The 13,980-nt window shown below is 36.7% G+C and overlaps 1 protein-coding gene across 2 annotated transcripts; it reads left to right on the forward strand.

The window, feature by feature from the left end:
* Window positions 1-4,588: 4,588 nt before the first annotated feature.
* Window positions 4,589-11,200, forward strand: LOC125664326 (uncharacterized). 2 transcript variants are annotated; one of them, XM_048897049.2, is made up of 6 exons: window positions 4,589-4,834; window positions 5,917-5,972; window positions 6,602-6,739; window positions 7,726-7,915; window positions 9,449-9,679; window positions 10,518-11,200. In XM_048897049.2, exons 2-6 carry the CDS (start codon window positions 5,940-5,942, stop codon window positions 10,607-10,609), a joined length of 684 nt encoding a protein of 227 aa, XP_048753006.1. In that variant the 5' UTR covers window positions 4,589-4,834; window positions 5,917-5,939; the 3' UTR covers window positions 10,610-11,200. The 2 variants fall into 2 exon arrangements, with proteins under 2 accessions (XP_048753006.1, XP_048753008.1); XM_048897051.2 differs by lacking the exon at window positions 4,589-4,834 and adding an exon at window positions 4,964-5,266.
* Window positions 11,201-13,980: the final 2,780 nt, after the last annotated feature.

Genomic DNA, 13,980 nt, shown 5'->3' on the forward strand with positions numbered 1-13,980 from the left:
CTGTGTGTGAGCGTGATTTGTGTACCGGTAGTTTTATCACTTCTGTGGAATAAAAATCCACTGACATCAATCAACTGCGAATAATTTATCTTTTTCGTTCTGTCCTATCAGTTTTAAATAAGTCCCCCACATGGAGAGTTCTTGTATGATTTCTGAAATACCAAACGTTCTTTATATATTGTGGTTAGATCACGAGAGTAGTAATGTTCAATCTCCGATTGATCCAAAGATTTGTCTCCCCTTCGCTACATTAACACATTGCTAAGAGTTATCACGACCAGAAACTATCAAAATATACTAACTCTAAAACATTGTAGGTAATATATCCCCAAGCTGGTTTTCTTTTTTTTTTTTTTTTTTTTTTTGGAAACAAGATGGTGGGATGCAAGTGAACTGGATCTGAAATATCGCGAAAAATTATATAACGTTGAAAAACGGTTGCGTATGACACCAATGTATGTGCTGCCCCCTTTGTATGTGAATGCCCCACTCTGCCAATTGTAAATTTGTTATACGACCTGTGTAAAAACTATTCTTTTCCATCATCAGTTGGATATTTTTTGGCTTATGGACCTCTTCATATAGGTAATTTCTGTATTGCACAAACAAGCAATTGACTTTATCAACACGAAACTTCGTAACAATTTCATGATTTTCAACAGCGACTTGGGGTGGGCTGCATTATGAAAAGCGAAGATAACTACATGTTCATGTAACGGTGACCAATCTCTTTAAGAGTACAAAATTAAGAGCTGGGCAAACACTGACACAAGGACACACCAGAGGTGGGATCAGGTGCCTAGGAGGAGTAAGCATCCCCTGTTGACCGGCCACACCCGCCACAAGTCCTCTGTTTTGATCAGGTAAACGGAGTAATCTGTAGGTAAAATCGATAAGTAACTTTTAGAATAACCTAACAATTAGTTTGAAACACGTCAGACAGCATTTGCCCTAACGACAGGTATTTGCAATTTACATTGTTATAACCACTATAGAATTTGTGAAATGCTAATGGAAACTCCTGAAACATCAACTTGTTTATCGGTAGTTTGCCTCGATTTAAATATTTGTTCACATACAGAATATACTCCCGCGTATCGAATCAGTTCAGAGACATAGTATGCAGCTGACAATGGAATATTACTGTATAGATATGGGAAGTTGACGACGGGGAAGCTGAAGTCGTCTAAAGATGTCAAGTTGAGTGGTTAGTTTGCCGTTAACATCTAGATGTTCAATAAAAATACCCAAATATGAAACCCTTCACCGGCAGTGGCGACGTCGCCATATGAGTGAAATATTCTCGAGAGAGACGTTCAAATATATTCAATCATTCAATCCAAATATGAAGCATGTATGGAGGACCCTGCATTGTCTTTTATTTCGAGTTCACTGGGATATATCGAATCCACATATAAATGAAAATACATTATTTATACACCCATATACTCAGTAACTTTTATTTGACTCATTATTTTGAATATTATCTACTAGAATTACTGGACCGACTTGATTAAATCAACGGAAGGGTCACGGCACTTTTAAGGATGGATTATTGTCAGAATTCTTATGTTTGTGTCATGACATAGTGTGGTGTTGTCGGTATTCTGACATAGTGTAATGTTGTCGGTATTCTGACATAGTGTGGTGTTGTCGGTATTCTGACATAGTGTTGTGTTGTCGGTATTCTGACATAGTAAAATGTTGTCGGTATTCTGACATACTGTAATGTTGTCGGTATTCTGACATAGTAAAGTGTTGTCGTTATTCTGACATAGTGTAGTATTGTCCGTATTCTGACATAGTAAAGTGTTGTCCGTATTTTGACATAGTAAAGTGTTGTCCGTATTCTGACATAGTGTGGTGTTTTCGGTATTCTGACATAGTGTGGTGTTGTCGGTATTCTGGCATAGTGTGGTGTTGTCGGTATTCTGACATAGTGTGGTGTTGTCGGTATTCTGACATAGTGTGGTGTTATCGGTATTCTGACATAGTGTGGTGTTATCGGTATTCTGACATACTGTAATGTTGTCGGTATTCTGACATACTGTAATGTTGTCGGTATTCTGACATAGTGTAATGTCGGTATTCTGACATAGTGTGGTGTTGTCGGTATTCTGACATAGTGTGGTGTTGTCGGTATTCTGACACAGTGAAGTGTTGTCGGTATTTTAACATAGTGTAATGTCGGTATTCTGACACAGTGTGTTGTCGGTATTCTGACATAGTGTTGTGTTGTCGGTATTCTGACATAGTAAAGTGTTGTCGGTATTCTGACATAGTGTGGTGTTGTCGGTATTCTGACATAGTGTGGTGTTGTCGGTATTCTGACATAGTAAAGTGTTGTCGGTATTTTAACATAGTGTAATGTCGGTTTTCTGACATAGTGTGTTGTCGGTATTCTGACATAGTGTTGTGTTGTCGGTATTCTGACATAGTGTGGTGTTATCGGTATTCTGACATAGTGTGGTGTTGTCGGTATTCTGACATAGTGTGGTGTTGTCGGTATTCTGACATAGTGTAGTGTTGTCGGTATTCTGACATAGTTTAGTATTGTCCGTATTCTGACATAGTGAAGTGTTGTCAGTATTCTGACATAGTGTAATGTTGTCGGTATCCTGTTGTCGGTATTCTGACGTAGAAATAATTTCTCTGAAATGTGTGAATTCCCGGTCTATCTCATCCCTCTTTCGATTCATGTAATCGGTTCATGCCTTTTATAAGCTTTAGAGATTGGCCTTCTACATGAGATAGACCGGGAATTCACACATTTCAGAGAAATTATTTCTACAAAAAAAAATATCAAAAGGGGGGAAGTAATATCCATACTTCAGGTATCTGTGGTGTACAGCCATTGAAACAGAAAATCTTAATGTAGAAAATAAAACGAGATCTTAGCGTAGAAAATAAACAAAATTTTAGTTCTGAGGGGCTGAAATAAACGAGATCTTAGTTCTGAGGGATTGAAATAAACGAGATCATAATTCTGTGGGACGGAAGATTTCTAGAGCAACTACCCCCCCCCCCTTTTTAAAAAAAAAAATATCATAATAAGAATGTCAGACATTTCGGCCCATTGACACTTCGGCCCAGACGTTTCGGCCCCAAAATTTGTCATTGGGCGGAAGTGTCACAGGGCCGAAATGTCAATTTGGCCGAAGTGTCATTTTACTATAATGTTGTGAAAACGCAATAATACAATCTCTACCCAGAGTTATCGTTCCCGCTATGCTCCACTAATACCTCTGTCAACGTCTAAAAATCATATCAAAACGTACTAACACTAACTTAGCATATCAAACTGTAATGATCATATCTAAGCAAATCAAACACTTGTCTGAATTTTATAAACACAGAACCTGGTAAATATGAGACACCTGAGCGAATTAAAAGGTTTTATATATAAATATTCATTCATTCATTCGTCCAATAATACTAGAATAATCATGGAATTCGTTGTTTTTGTGAACATACTGTAAGATTTTAAGCTTAACACTAAAACTTGTAAAATCATACTTTATCATGCAATAGGTAGAAATAAGTTTTGCCAAGAATCTTGACATTCAGACGTTGACAGAGGTGTTGTAGCGCAGCGTAATACGCCCTCTGGTGAGAGATTGGCAATAATATGGGTGATGTTGGCAAAATGAAAAATATGGGCCGAAGTGTCTCATACAAAAAACATTAGGGCCAAAATGTCTTTGGGCCGAAGTGTCGAATTTTCGGGCCGAAACGTTTGGGCCGAAGTGTCAAACTTTTGGGCCGAAGTGTCAAACTTTTGGGCCGAAGTGTCAAACTTTTGGGCCGAAACGTCCGACTACCCATAAGATACACCATGTAGGATTTTTTTCGAAGCCTTCAAAATAGAACAGCGAGAGCAGTATCAAGGCATGTTTTATAAGGAGCTGACTGTGTGAAACCAGTGAAGGACGTCATATAGGCTATATATCTTCGTATAAGTGTCCCGTGGGGATCCAGGTTAGGTCCTCACTCCTCAGTACTCCTTGCTTATCGTAAGAGGCAACTAAAAGGAGCGCGGCCTTCGGATGAGACCGCATTAACCGAAGTCCTGTGTCACAGCAGGTGTGGTACGATAAAGATTCCTCCCTGCTGAAAGGCCGTAAGCGCCGAGCATAGACCTAAATTTCGCAGCCCTTCACTGGCAATTGTGACGTCTCCATGTGAGTGAAAAGACGTTAAACAATATACAATCAATCAATCAATCGTATAAGAGCAGCTTAGAGCGATCCTTGTGAGCGTGAGGGCCCAAGGGCCTAACTCCCTACAAGCGTGCACGAGTTTAATACGACTTTATAATTTTTATCGTCTGCCGTGTTTAACAGGTGTTGCCATGTGGTCCTGTGTCAATAGTAAATTGATAATCAATGCTCTCCACAAGAACAGGTACTCCATGAATCAAACTCAGATTGACAGATGCATTATTAATAAATGAATGTAGCCACCCTGTTGCTAGCCGTGGAACAAGTGAATTGTCCATTGTGGTTGTTTTCATAACAAATCAATTTTTCTGTCATAATTCTTAAAGAACTCAAAGAGTAGACCCACTGCAATGCATATCGGCATTTAAAAATATTTACTCGTGTTTGCTGTATCGACGAAGAGCGCTTCACCACCGCTAGATGGCGGGGCTTTGATTGTACCGATATTATCTATATTTTGGTGTCATTTTGTTCAGGTAGGATTAACACGGGACCATTTTTCTTCTTCAAGAATACCTCACACCTGGGCGAGAGTTGTTGATCCGTATCCCCCCAAACAAAACACAGGCAGCAAACCTTGCTGGGGTGAAATCAGAGTCCCGTAGATCACAAACGTGAGTAAACCAGAAACGTTCTTGAGTTTTTAAAAAGAATAAATCACTGTTAGTATTGTTTGTTTATTAAATGTTAAACTTTGATTTTAAATACACAGCCCCTTAGCAACAAAACCTTTAAAATTCGATACAGATATTGATAAGCCGTGGTACGAAACGTACGCGAGTATTTTTACAAGCGATTTTCACGTCTTAATGCAATCATAGAAATGTACAAGGACTGCTTGTTTTCTCTCTTTTGTAAATATGTCGTGTTTAAACACGACCAGAGAATGTTTATTATCATTTTCATATAACTGAAATAGCGAGAAAATAACGGGACATTGACTCCAGTGTTGTTCATAGCCTGAGCGCGAAATTGAATCTAGTATATTTAGGTGGACACTGATTGCAGAAACTATCCGTAGCTGGATTACGTGATTTAAACAAACGGTAATACAAAATATGTTTTTGATATAAGTATCATTCAGGTAAAATTTCTATAACCTCTTGATTAAAAACGTTCTTAATTTACGGTGAAGGTTCTCACTGCATTTACGTTTTGTCACCTTAATGGATTTGGATATTTAAAGACAAACCTTTTCTATACACATCTACTTGATTATCGATTGATCTGATGGTTGCTCTTGAGATCTAGTTTGAATGTTTTTAGTGTTAAGTAGGTACATGTTCGCTTTTGTTGACCTTCCTTCAGATATAGAATAATCTGCTCATGGAAACCGGGTGAGAGAGTAGAGAGAGAGAGAGAGGCATCTCTAAGAATGGAAAAAGTATCACGCGCGCTGTTGAACTGCCGGCGACAGAATATCGATCTCTTTAAAAACCAATCTCAGCAAACAAATTGACAATATCTTGTGAGCATTTTGCAGAAAATAATTATGGTGGTCTCCATGGCATTATTTTCTGACGAACCCGGGAACCAATATTGCTGTTCTCTCGATCTGATTGACGTTTCAAATCTGACCACAATTAGTGCTTCTCCGTAAACACTGGTTACGTTTAAAAGTCACCTTATTAGTACGGATTGCCGGAGTCTCAAATCATGGCTGCCAAGATTAATCCCGGGCATTGTTCTTTTTCAGGACAATTAAGGAACGATACCAATATGGAAAAGAAAAGAGAGCTTCAGGATTTCAAGGCAAGCCCTAATCAACTCATTAATTAGCATAGCAATAATGACCAAGAATATGGAAAGGTGTTGTATATCCCAGTAGTCCTGTATGAAATATTGATAGCACATGCCTGGAGTCTAAAATATCCCGAGGGGGTTATTTCCTATTTTGACCGGAAGCCAACAGAGAACCCCAGTGACCTTAGCTTCAAAGAAATACAATAATTAAATTCCAGAGATACCTCTCTCATAAACAGTATTTTCTTAATTCTTTTTATATTTATAATTAACTTTTAATCTTTAAACTATCTCAGCTGAAAAAGTGCTTAGCTGTTTTCTAATGGAGGTTCATGCAAACCTCAAGAATGTCATATGACTTTGGATATGCATTATCTGGGATAAATGTGGGAATATTTCATATATATACATTGTTGTATAAGAGAAGAAATGTACCCCATCCGATAAGTTCAGATTGCAATGTAATTTGTCTTCCCTACCATGTTTTAAGTTTTGAATTGAAGGATATCTGTTTTCTATGCGCTATAAAGAAACTGTTGATGTTAATTTTATGGAAGCTAATATTTAATTAGGATACGTTTCTATTCAGATCATCCCTGTTAATGGTAATTATCTAATTAAGATGCGTTTCTATTCAGATCATCCCTGCGACAGAAGCCGTGTACATGATCATTAGATTCCGTGATGATTTGGTAACGAAAATCAGAAATGCCCTGACCCTGTCAAAAAGAGGAGTGGAAAATTACCACGGCAAAATCATCGGAATATCCGGGGAGGTAAGTATAGCACAAAATCATCGGAATATCCGGGGAAGTGTAGCGCGAACTTAATGCAATATCCGGGGAAGTGTAGCGCGAACTTAATGAAATATCCGGGGAAGTGTAGCGCGAACTTAATGCAATATCCGGGGAAGTGTAGCGCGAACTTAATGAAATATCCGGGGAAGTGTAGCGCGAACTTAATGCAATATCCGGGGAGGTGTAGCGCGAACTTAATGCAATATCCGGGGAGGTGTAGCGCGAACTTAATGCAATATCCGGGGAGGTGTAGCGCGAACTTAATGAAATATCCGGGGAAGTGTAGCGCGACCCAGGACACCTATTCACAAAATATCTTACGACTAAGATCAAAATTTACAAACACGGTAATTTCCTTATTTTTCATTTCTTGTAGACTTTCTTAATTAATATGTAAAGTACATCCATGGTTTATAAAGTTGAATACATACTTGTGACCTTGGGATCGGTATTTGATTATCAGACAGAATTATTTTTTTCATCTTAGTCGTAAGATATTTTGTCAGGAGTGTAGCGTAAATTATGTGTATATACCATTATTAAAGTAAGTATAAGTTATCTATTTATCCAAGGAAGGAAGTATAATTATCTGTTTATCGAGGGAATCAAACGTAAATTATCTGAATGTCAGTGTGTAAATTATTTCCTTTATAAAGGATTATGAAATCATGTAGGTTTTGTCTGAACTATTCGCATCGTACATAACTGTATAATAGTATAGGCAGTGGGGTGTTAGGCTGCTGTAAAACTATTCAATGTTAATGGTTTCTTAAATTGCAAAAGTCAACAGTACGCTTCTTGGAATAATTATTTACAAGGCTAAACCCAGCAGAATATTTCTGGTGATAGTTTTTGTACACAACACAGTGGCTTTTCTATATTGATTGTTTGACCTGGACAGGTCCATTATAATGATTGTTTTGACCTGGACAGGTCCATTATAATGATTGTTTTTACCTGGACAGGTCCATGTATACGAGGAGGATCTAACGAAATGGCCATCAAATCGCCGGATCTTGGTCATCTACTTCAAAAATCGGGACAATGCTGTCAGATGGCTGAACAGTGACAGATATTTTAAGAATGACGACTTCCCCAGTCCCTCGGACACGTTACAGATGTTCCTCATCCCAGTACACTATACGGCAGACAAAGGTATACCGTGTCACATACCGTCATATACAGACAACCCGGTACTTTACACAACAAAGGTATATGTACCGTCATATACAGACAACCCGGTACTCTACACAACAAAGGTATATATACCGTCATATACAGACAACCCGGTACTCTACACAACAAAGGTATATATACCGTCATATACTGACAACCCGGTACTCTACACAACAAAGGTATATATACCGTCATATACTGACAACCCGGTACTCTACACAACAAAGGTATATATACCAGCATATACAGACAACCCGGTACTCTACACAACAAAGGTATATATACCGTCATATACAGACAACCCGGTACTCTACACAACAAAGGTATATATACCGTCATATACTGACAACCCGGTATACAACAAAGGTATATATACCGTCATATACAGACAACCCGGTACTCTACACAACAAAGGTATATATACCGTCATTTTCAGACAACCCGGTACTCTACACAACAAAGGTATATATACCATCATATACAGACAACCCGGTACTCTACACAACAAAGGTATATATAACGTCATATACAGACAACCCGGTACTCTACACAACAAAGGTATATATACCGTCATATACAGACAACCCGGTACTCTACACAACAAAGGTATATACACCGTCATATACAGACAACCCGGTACTCTACACAACAAAGGTATATGTACCGTCATATACAGACAACCCGGTATACTACACAACAAAGGTATATATACCGTCATATACAGACAACCCGGTACTCTACACAACAAAGGTATATGTACCGTCATATACAGACAACCCGGTATACTACACAACAAAGGTATATATACCAGCATATACAGACAACCCGGTACTCTACATATCAAAGGTGTGTATGTGTATATATATATATATATATATATATATATATATATATATATATATATATATATATATATATATCCTAATTAGCGGATACTCACTTTGGTATACCTACATTCGTTTTATGTTATCCGTCCTCAGTACCCCTTGCTTGTCGTAAAAGGCGACTAAATGGGGCCTTCGGAGTAGGTCACAAAAACCGAGGTCTCGTGTCACAGTAGGTGTGGCACGATAAATATCCCTCCCTGCTCAAAGGCCGTAAGCGCCAAGCATAGGCCTAAATTTTGCAGCCTTTCATCGGTATTGGTGACGTCTCCATATGAGTGAAAAATTCTCGAGCGGGACGTTAAAGAACATACAGTCAATTGACCAATCGTTTTATGTCGATCAATGTTCTGTAAATCATTTCCATTTGGGGCCAATATAAAATTCGAATGAATAGTTTTTCAATACAAGCTAGTAATTGTATTGAAATATAAAATGTATATATATTCTAACACAAAACATCGGCGGTCGGAGGGTGAAGGTGGTTACGTATCATCGTAGAACTTTTTCGGAAAAAAAAATGGGTAATACAATGTGATCAGGAAGAGTAACTTTAGTTTTTGATTGATTGTAACATAATTGCCATTGCATCTTTGAATAAGAAAGTTAATTTGTTTGTTTTATTTAGAAAACTACACATTTCACCTGCAAGAATTTGGAAATTGGAGGGACTGGGACAAACTGAACAGCGGCTACGTGCAGCATGCTGCTAAGTGTATGGACACCTTTAAGGTCCAGCACGGCGCGGCCTTTACCAACGAGTCTGAAGGCCTCCGGTGCAGTTTCGTCAGGAAAGGCAACCTCGTAGTCCTGCACAGGTTCCAATCACAAGACCATTTTGAAAACTTCTATTATTCCAGTAAGTCTTATAAAACAAATGTTACCCGCCATTTCTAGAGAGTCTCATAAAACAAATGTTACCGCCATTTCCAGTTTTCAAAAACAAAATTAACATATCCAGAAAATGTTATTATAAACAAATATTACATCTCATCTCCAGAAAGAATTATTTATAAACAAATATGTCATCTCATCTCCAGAAAGTCTTATAAATCAAATATCACTCACGTTTTCCTATCAATTTTCTTAAGAATTAAGTAAATCGATTTAATTTTCAGATATGTTTGTGTTTGTAATTGAATTTGAAACAAAGTAATTGATTTATCATACAAGATCCCATTGGAATTAAGCTAATTTCAGATTTCACGGGTTTACCCTTAGATTACTATATCATTGTACATGTATGCCATGTTGTCATGGTTGTTTCTCTAAAAAAACAATTATTGTCAGGACCCAAAACCATAAATAGAAAATAGACTTAAGTCAAAATTTGCTTGCTTGCACCTTAAGATTTATCTCTAGAGATGTTTAAAAACACTGCAGATTAAAAAAAAAAATATATTCAAACGCAAACAAATACTGAAAATTTTCTTTTTTTATGGAAATTATTTCAAAAGTTAACTTTAGCTGTGAAATTTAGACTTTAAAAGAACATTCTCAGTTTATAGTCTTGAGGCCAGGTTTCAAATATGTTATTTTAAAATCAAGATGTTGTGTGATAAAATGAATGAATGAAATTGTTCCCTCTCGACACCCTCACAGACATATAAATTATTTCTGCTTGCATTGAAATAAAACTTGATCAATCATGTTTTTTTTTAAATGTTGTGTTCATACGTTTCCTTCTCTTTGTACAGAGGCCTACGAAACTCTGAAACAGTTCAGGAGAACCCAATGTGAATGTAATTCTACTGTTTTCACCATCAACCCCGACCTCAGGAATCCGTGAACTATGGCGGCTGCAATGACGTCACAGCAATATGTGTATTTACCCATCATTCCAGGTCTTTTCCGTCCTCATTCCGTGAAGACTGTAGACGTAGCAGAAATGTTATTCTAGGATATATACAACAATTCTGGAGATATATGCATTTATTTAGTTTGCAAAATTAAATCAAAAATGTCTCAAAATGTTTTTTTAATATAATTTTTCTCTCGAATATTTTATTTGTCGCACACCTCTGACAAATATCAATATTGTGCAAAAATACCAATAGCTAAAAATTTGTACATCGCAAAAATAATCCAATTGACGGGTTTTATATTCCCGCGGATGATTGACAGCGGGCGGTGAAGCGGCCATTACTAAGTTGACTGTGATATTTTGAAGTAGATTGTTGCTTTTGTACATTTCATCCTCCTTCATGTTGAAGGGTTTATCAGCTGTGGGAAGTCTCCTGATTTCATCGCTTCATTTGTATTACTTTATTTGCATGCCATCACCATTTTAGATGTATTATATTTTTAACTGTATTCAGTCATTTGTTGATTATTTTCTGTGATAATCTAATATCTAATCAAATAAATCTAAATACTCTCATGTTATCATTTTTCACTATTTGTATAGCTCAAGCGAACTCAGTGAGGTTTTTAAAATTTAAGTCAAAATCTGCTAGTCTTCTATCATTACCACCGCTCGTGCCACGGCCACGTCAAACCCAAGACGTTTACATACCTATAGTGATTGCTCTTCTGCCAAATGCTTGGCATCGAGAATCACTGGTCTTTCGAATATGACTTTAAAAACTTGCGGCAGGCGTTGGCCCCCCTCACTGCTACGGCCCTGAGCGCTCAGCTTAGGTCTGCACCTACAGCTGATGGTCAGCGTCTCAATATGAGTGAAAATTCTCGACAGGACGTAAAACAAACATTTAACAATCAATCAAGTAACACTTAAAAATAGATCAACACTTAAGAAATAGATCAACAATTAAGAAATAGATCAACAATTAAGAATAGATTTCAGTTTTGCCAGGGGGCAGAAATTTCACAATTTTAGAAACCAACACATTGTAACTCTGCTACCAGTTTGTATGACCCTTTTATCACAATTATTGTAAATGATGTTTAAAGATTTGATGCATCTACATATGACCTTGATACCAGGGCTGTAGTTTTTGGAAAAATCCTCCTAAACTGATCATTATATAACTAACTTAGCCCCGCCCTCAGGCCTTGGTCCCTACCCCTGGGTCTCTTCGTTTTACAAGTTTGGGAGATGCCTCTTAGATCATTACGCAATATATCTATATGCAATCAATCTATATGCTGCATGATCAGGAGTACTAGAGATGAATTAAAAAACTTATTGGATTTTCAAAGTATCAGTTTTTGTCCGCTCGAACGCTTTTACCGTATCTGACCCATGTAGCGGTCATCAATTTAAGGACACGTGATACAAAATAAAATAATGACAGACGGATGCATGGTTTGATGTAACGGTTTTTTGTTTCGTTGGTTGTAATATTTACAGATATAAAATTCCTTTAGAAAAATGGAACATCTATTATATCAAATTTTCCATGATGTTCAAATGTTGAAATATATTTTATATCGCTCGCTATATAACTCTATAAAAATTCCTCTCCCTTGTGAATTTAATGAATTCATGCTGTTTATCGAATTTATGAAAATTACCGAATTTATCATAAATCGGATTTTACCTCTACCCTGTAAAAATGAAATATTCAAATACTGGACATGGATGTCTAAAATTAGTATCCCGGAAAAACTTGTTAAAATCAATGTGATATTTAGGAAGTTAAGATGTGATATTATTTTCATCCACACATGTATTTTCTAATATTGAATTCAGAAGGAAAGATAAATTTGAAATCCATATGGGATGTGTTAGGTAGAGATCATCGAAATGGCTTTCTGAAAAAACAAATTCCACAAATCTTTGAATATTACACCATTTAATGTACAGTTAAAACACTAATATTTTTTTCTTTCCTTTTACATACAAAAAAGCAAGATTTATTCATCTGCTAATTAGACATTGATGAAATATCTCAAGAAAAAAAAATCACGATCTCTTTACACAAAATGTTTCAAAATTCCATATGTATATGTACGTTTGGACTTGCATGTAATCAAGATTCATATATAAACTGTAAAGTTAGAAAGTGTAGTTTTTATTCCACACGAAAAAGATACCAGTACAGAGTTATTTTTTCTGCCGTAACTTATTAATTTATTGTACTTACTGAAAGGATGAATTATCAAAGGTAGGGCTGTGTGTTAAGCGCACTCATAGCAATATAAAGCAGACAGGCACGTAGCAACGGGGGGGGGGGGGGGGGGGGGGGGGGAGCCTAAAACCCCGGCCTCCCCCCCTTTTTTTTACGCGTTTCATTTTGTTATGTTTACATGTAAACTCCGTTATCTTTATACAATGTGAAAAGTAGTGTAAATGACTTAACACTATCACTAACACTTTTATATATCATATGTGTTATATGTACCATTAGGGTCCCAATGAAATCCAGCTTTCTCATCTAGTCACTATGCTGCATTTAGATCAAACTGTTCCGTCTTGTCACAAAGAATCCACGAAAACTTCAATCCAGTGGCTTTTAAAAATCTGATGATGGTGCACTTGATCAAAGAGAAATTCCCACCTAAGAAAAATTTATTTTGGTATAAAACTTCAAGAGAAATTAAAACTTAACCATTTTATTAAGAGACAAGCGTAATTTCTATACGAGGGGCACATGGATCCAGGGGGAGGGTGTTCTATCTATCTGTCTGTCTGTCTCTCTCTCTCTCTCTCTCTCTGAACAGCGAGATTAATAAATTATAATTTTTCTGAATATTTTGGGGTTTGTTAATCTGAGGCTATTTCACATCTGATAAAGATGAACCGTACTTTTAAGTATTTTTTTTCCCGGTCTTAGACACGCTACGCCTAAAAAAACCTCCCCGATCCACTGATCCTGTATTCATTGAATGTTCCGGGGTCTTGATTTTTTTTAACTGTCTATAAAAACCACTGTCATTTGCTCGACTTAACAAAGCTGAATTTTATGTATTGAAAACCGTTAACAATGTTTTATGAAAACAAAACCTAAAGAATACACAAGAGGCGAATTTGGGGTTTAAAAAAATCTTGCAATAAAATAATATTTAAAAATTCTACATCTTTACTCCAGGACAGCCAAGCGACACACCGGGTTTATAGTTAACGACAGAATGATGAAAATGATTTCAATTCGGATAAGAAATAAGGGACTGTCATTAAATCAAATATGTTTAAAATTTCTACATAAACTTTTGTGGAGAGAAAAAAAAAACATATCTCAAAGATCATGTAAACTT

Source organism: Ostrea edulis, chromosome 1 (genome assembly GCF_947568905.1).
Source record: "Ostrea edulis chromosome 1, xbOstEdul1.1, whole genome shotgun sequence".
Classification (NCBI taxonomy): Eukaryota; Metazoa; Mollusca; class Bivalvia; order Ostreida; family Ostreidae; genus Ostrea; species Ostrea edulis.

What these genes read in the sequence shown, in the direction of transcription:
- LOC125664326 (XM_048897049.2), top strand. Translation starts at nt 5,940, where the DNA reads ATGGAAAAGAAAAGAGAGCTTCAGGATTTCAAG. An exon ending in GAGAGCTTCAGGATTTCAAG is followed by an intron (nt 5,973 to 6,601) that starts GCAAGCCCTAAT and finishes GTTTCTATTCAG; the next exon opens with ATCATCCCTGCGACAGAAGC. An exon ending in ACACTATACGGCAGACAAAG is followed by an intron (nt 7,916 to 9,448) that starts GTATACCGTGTC and finishes TGTTTTATTTAG; the next exon opens with AAAACTACACATTTCACCTG.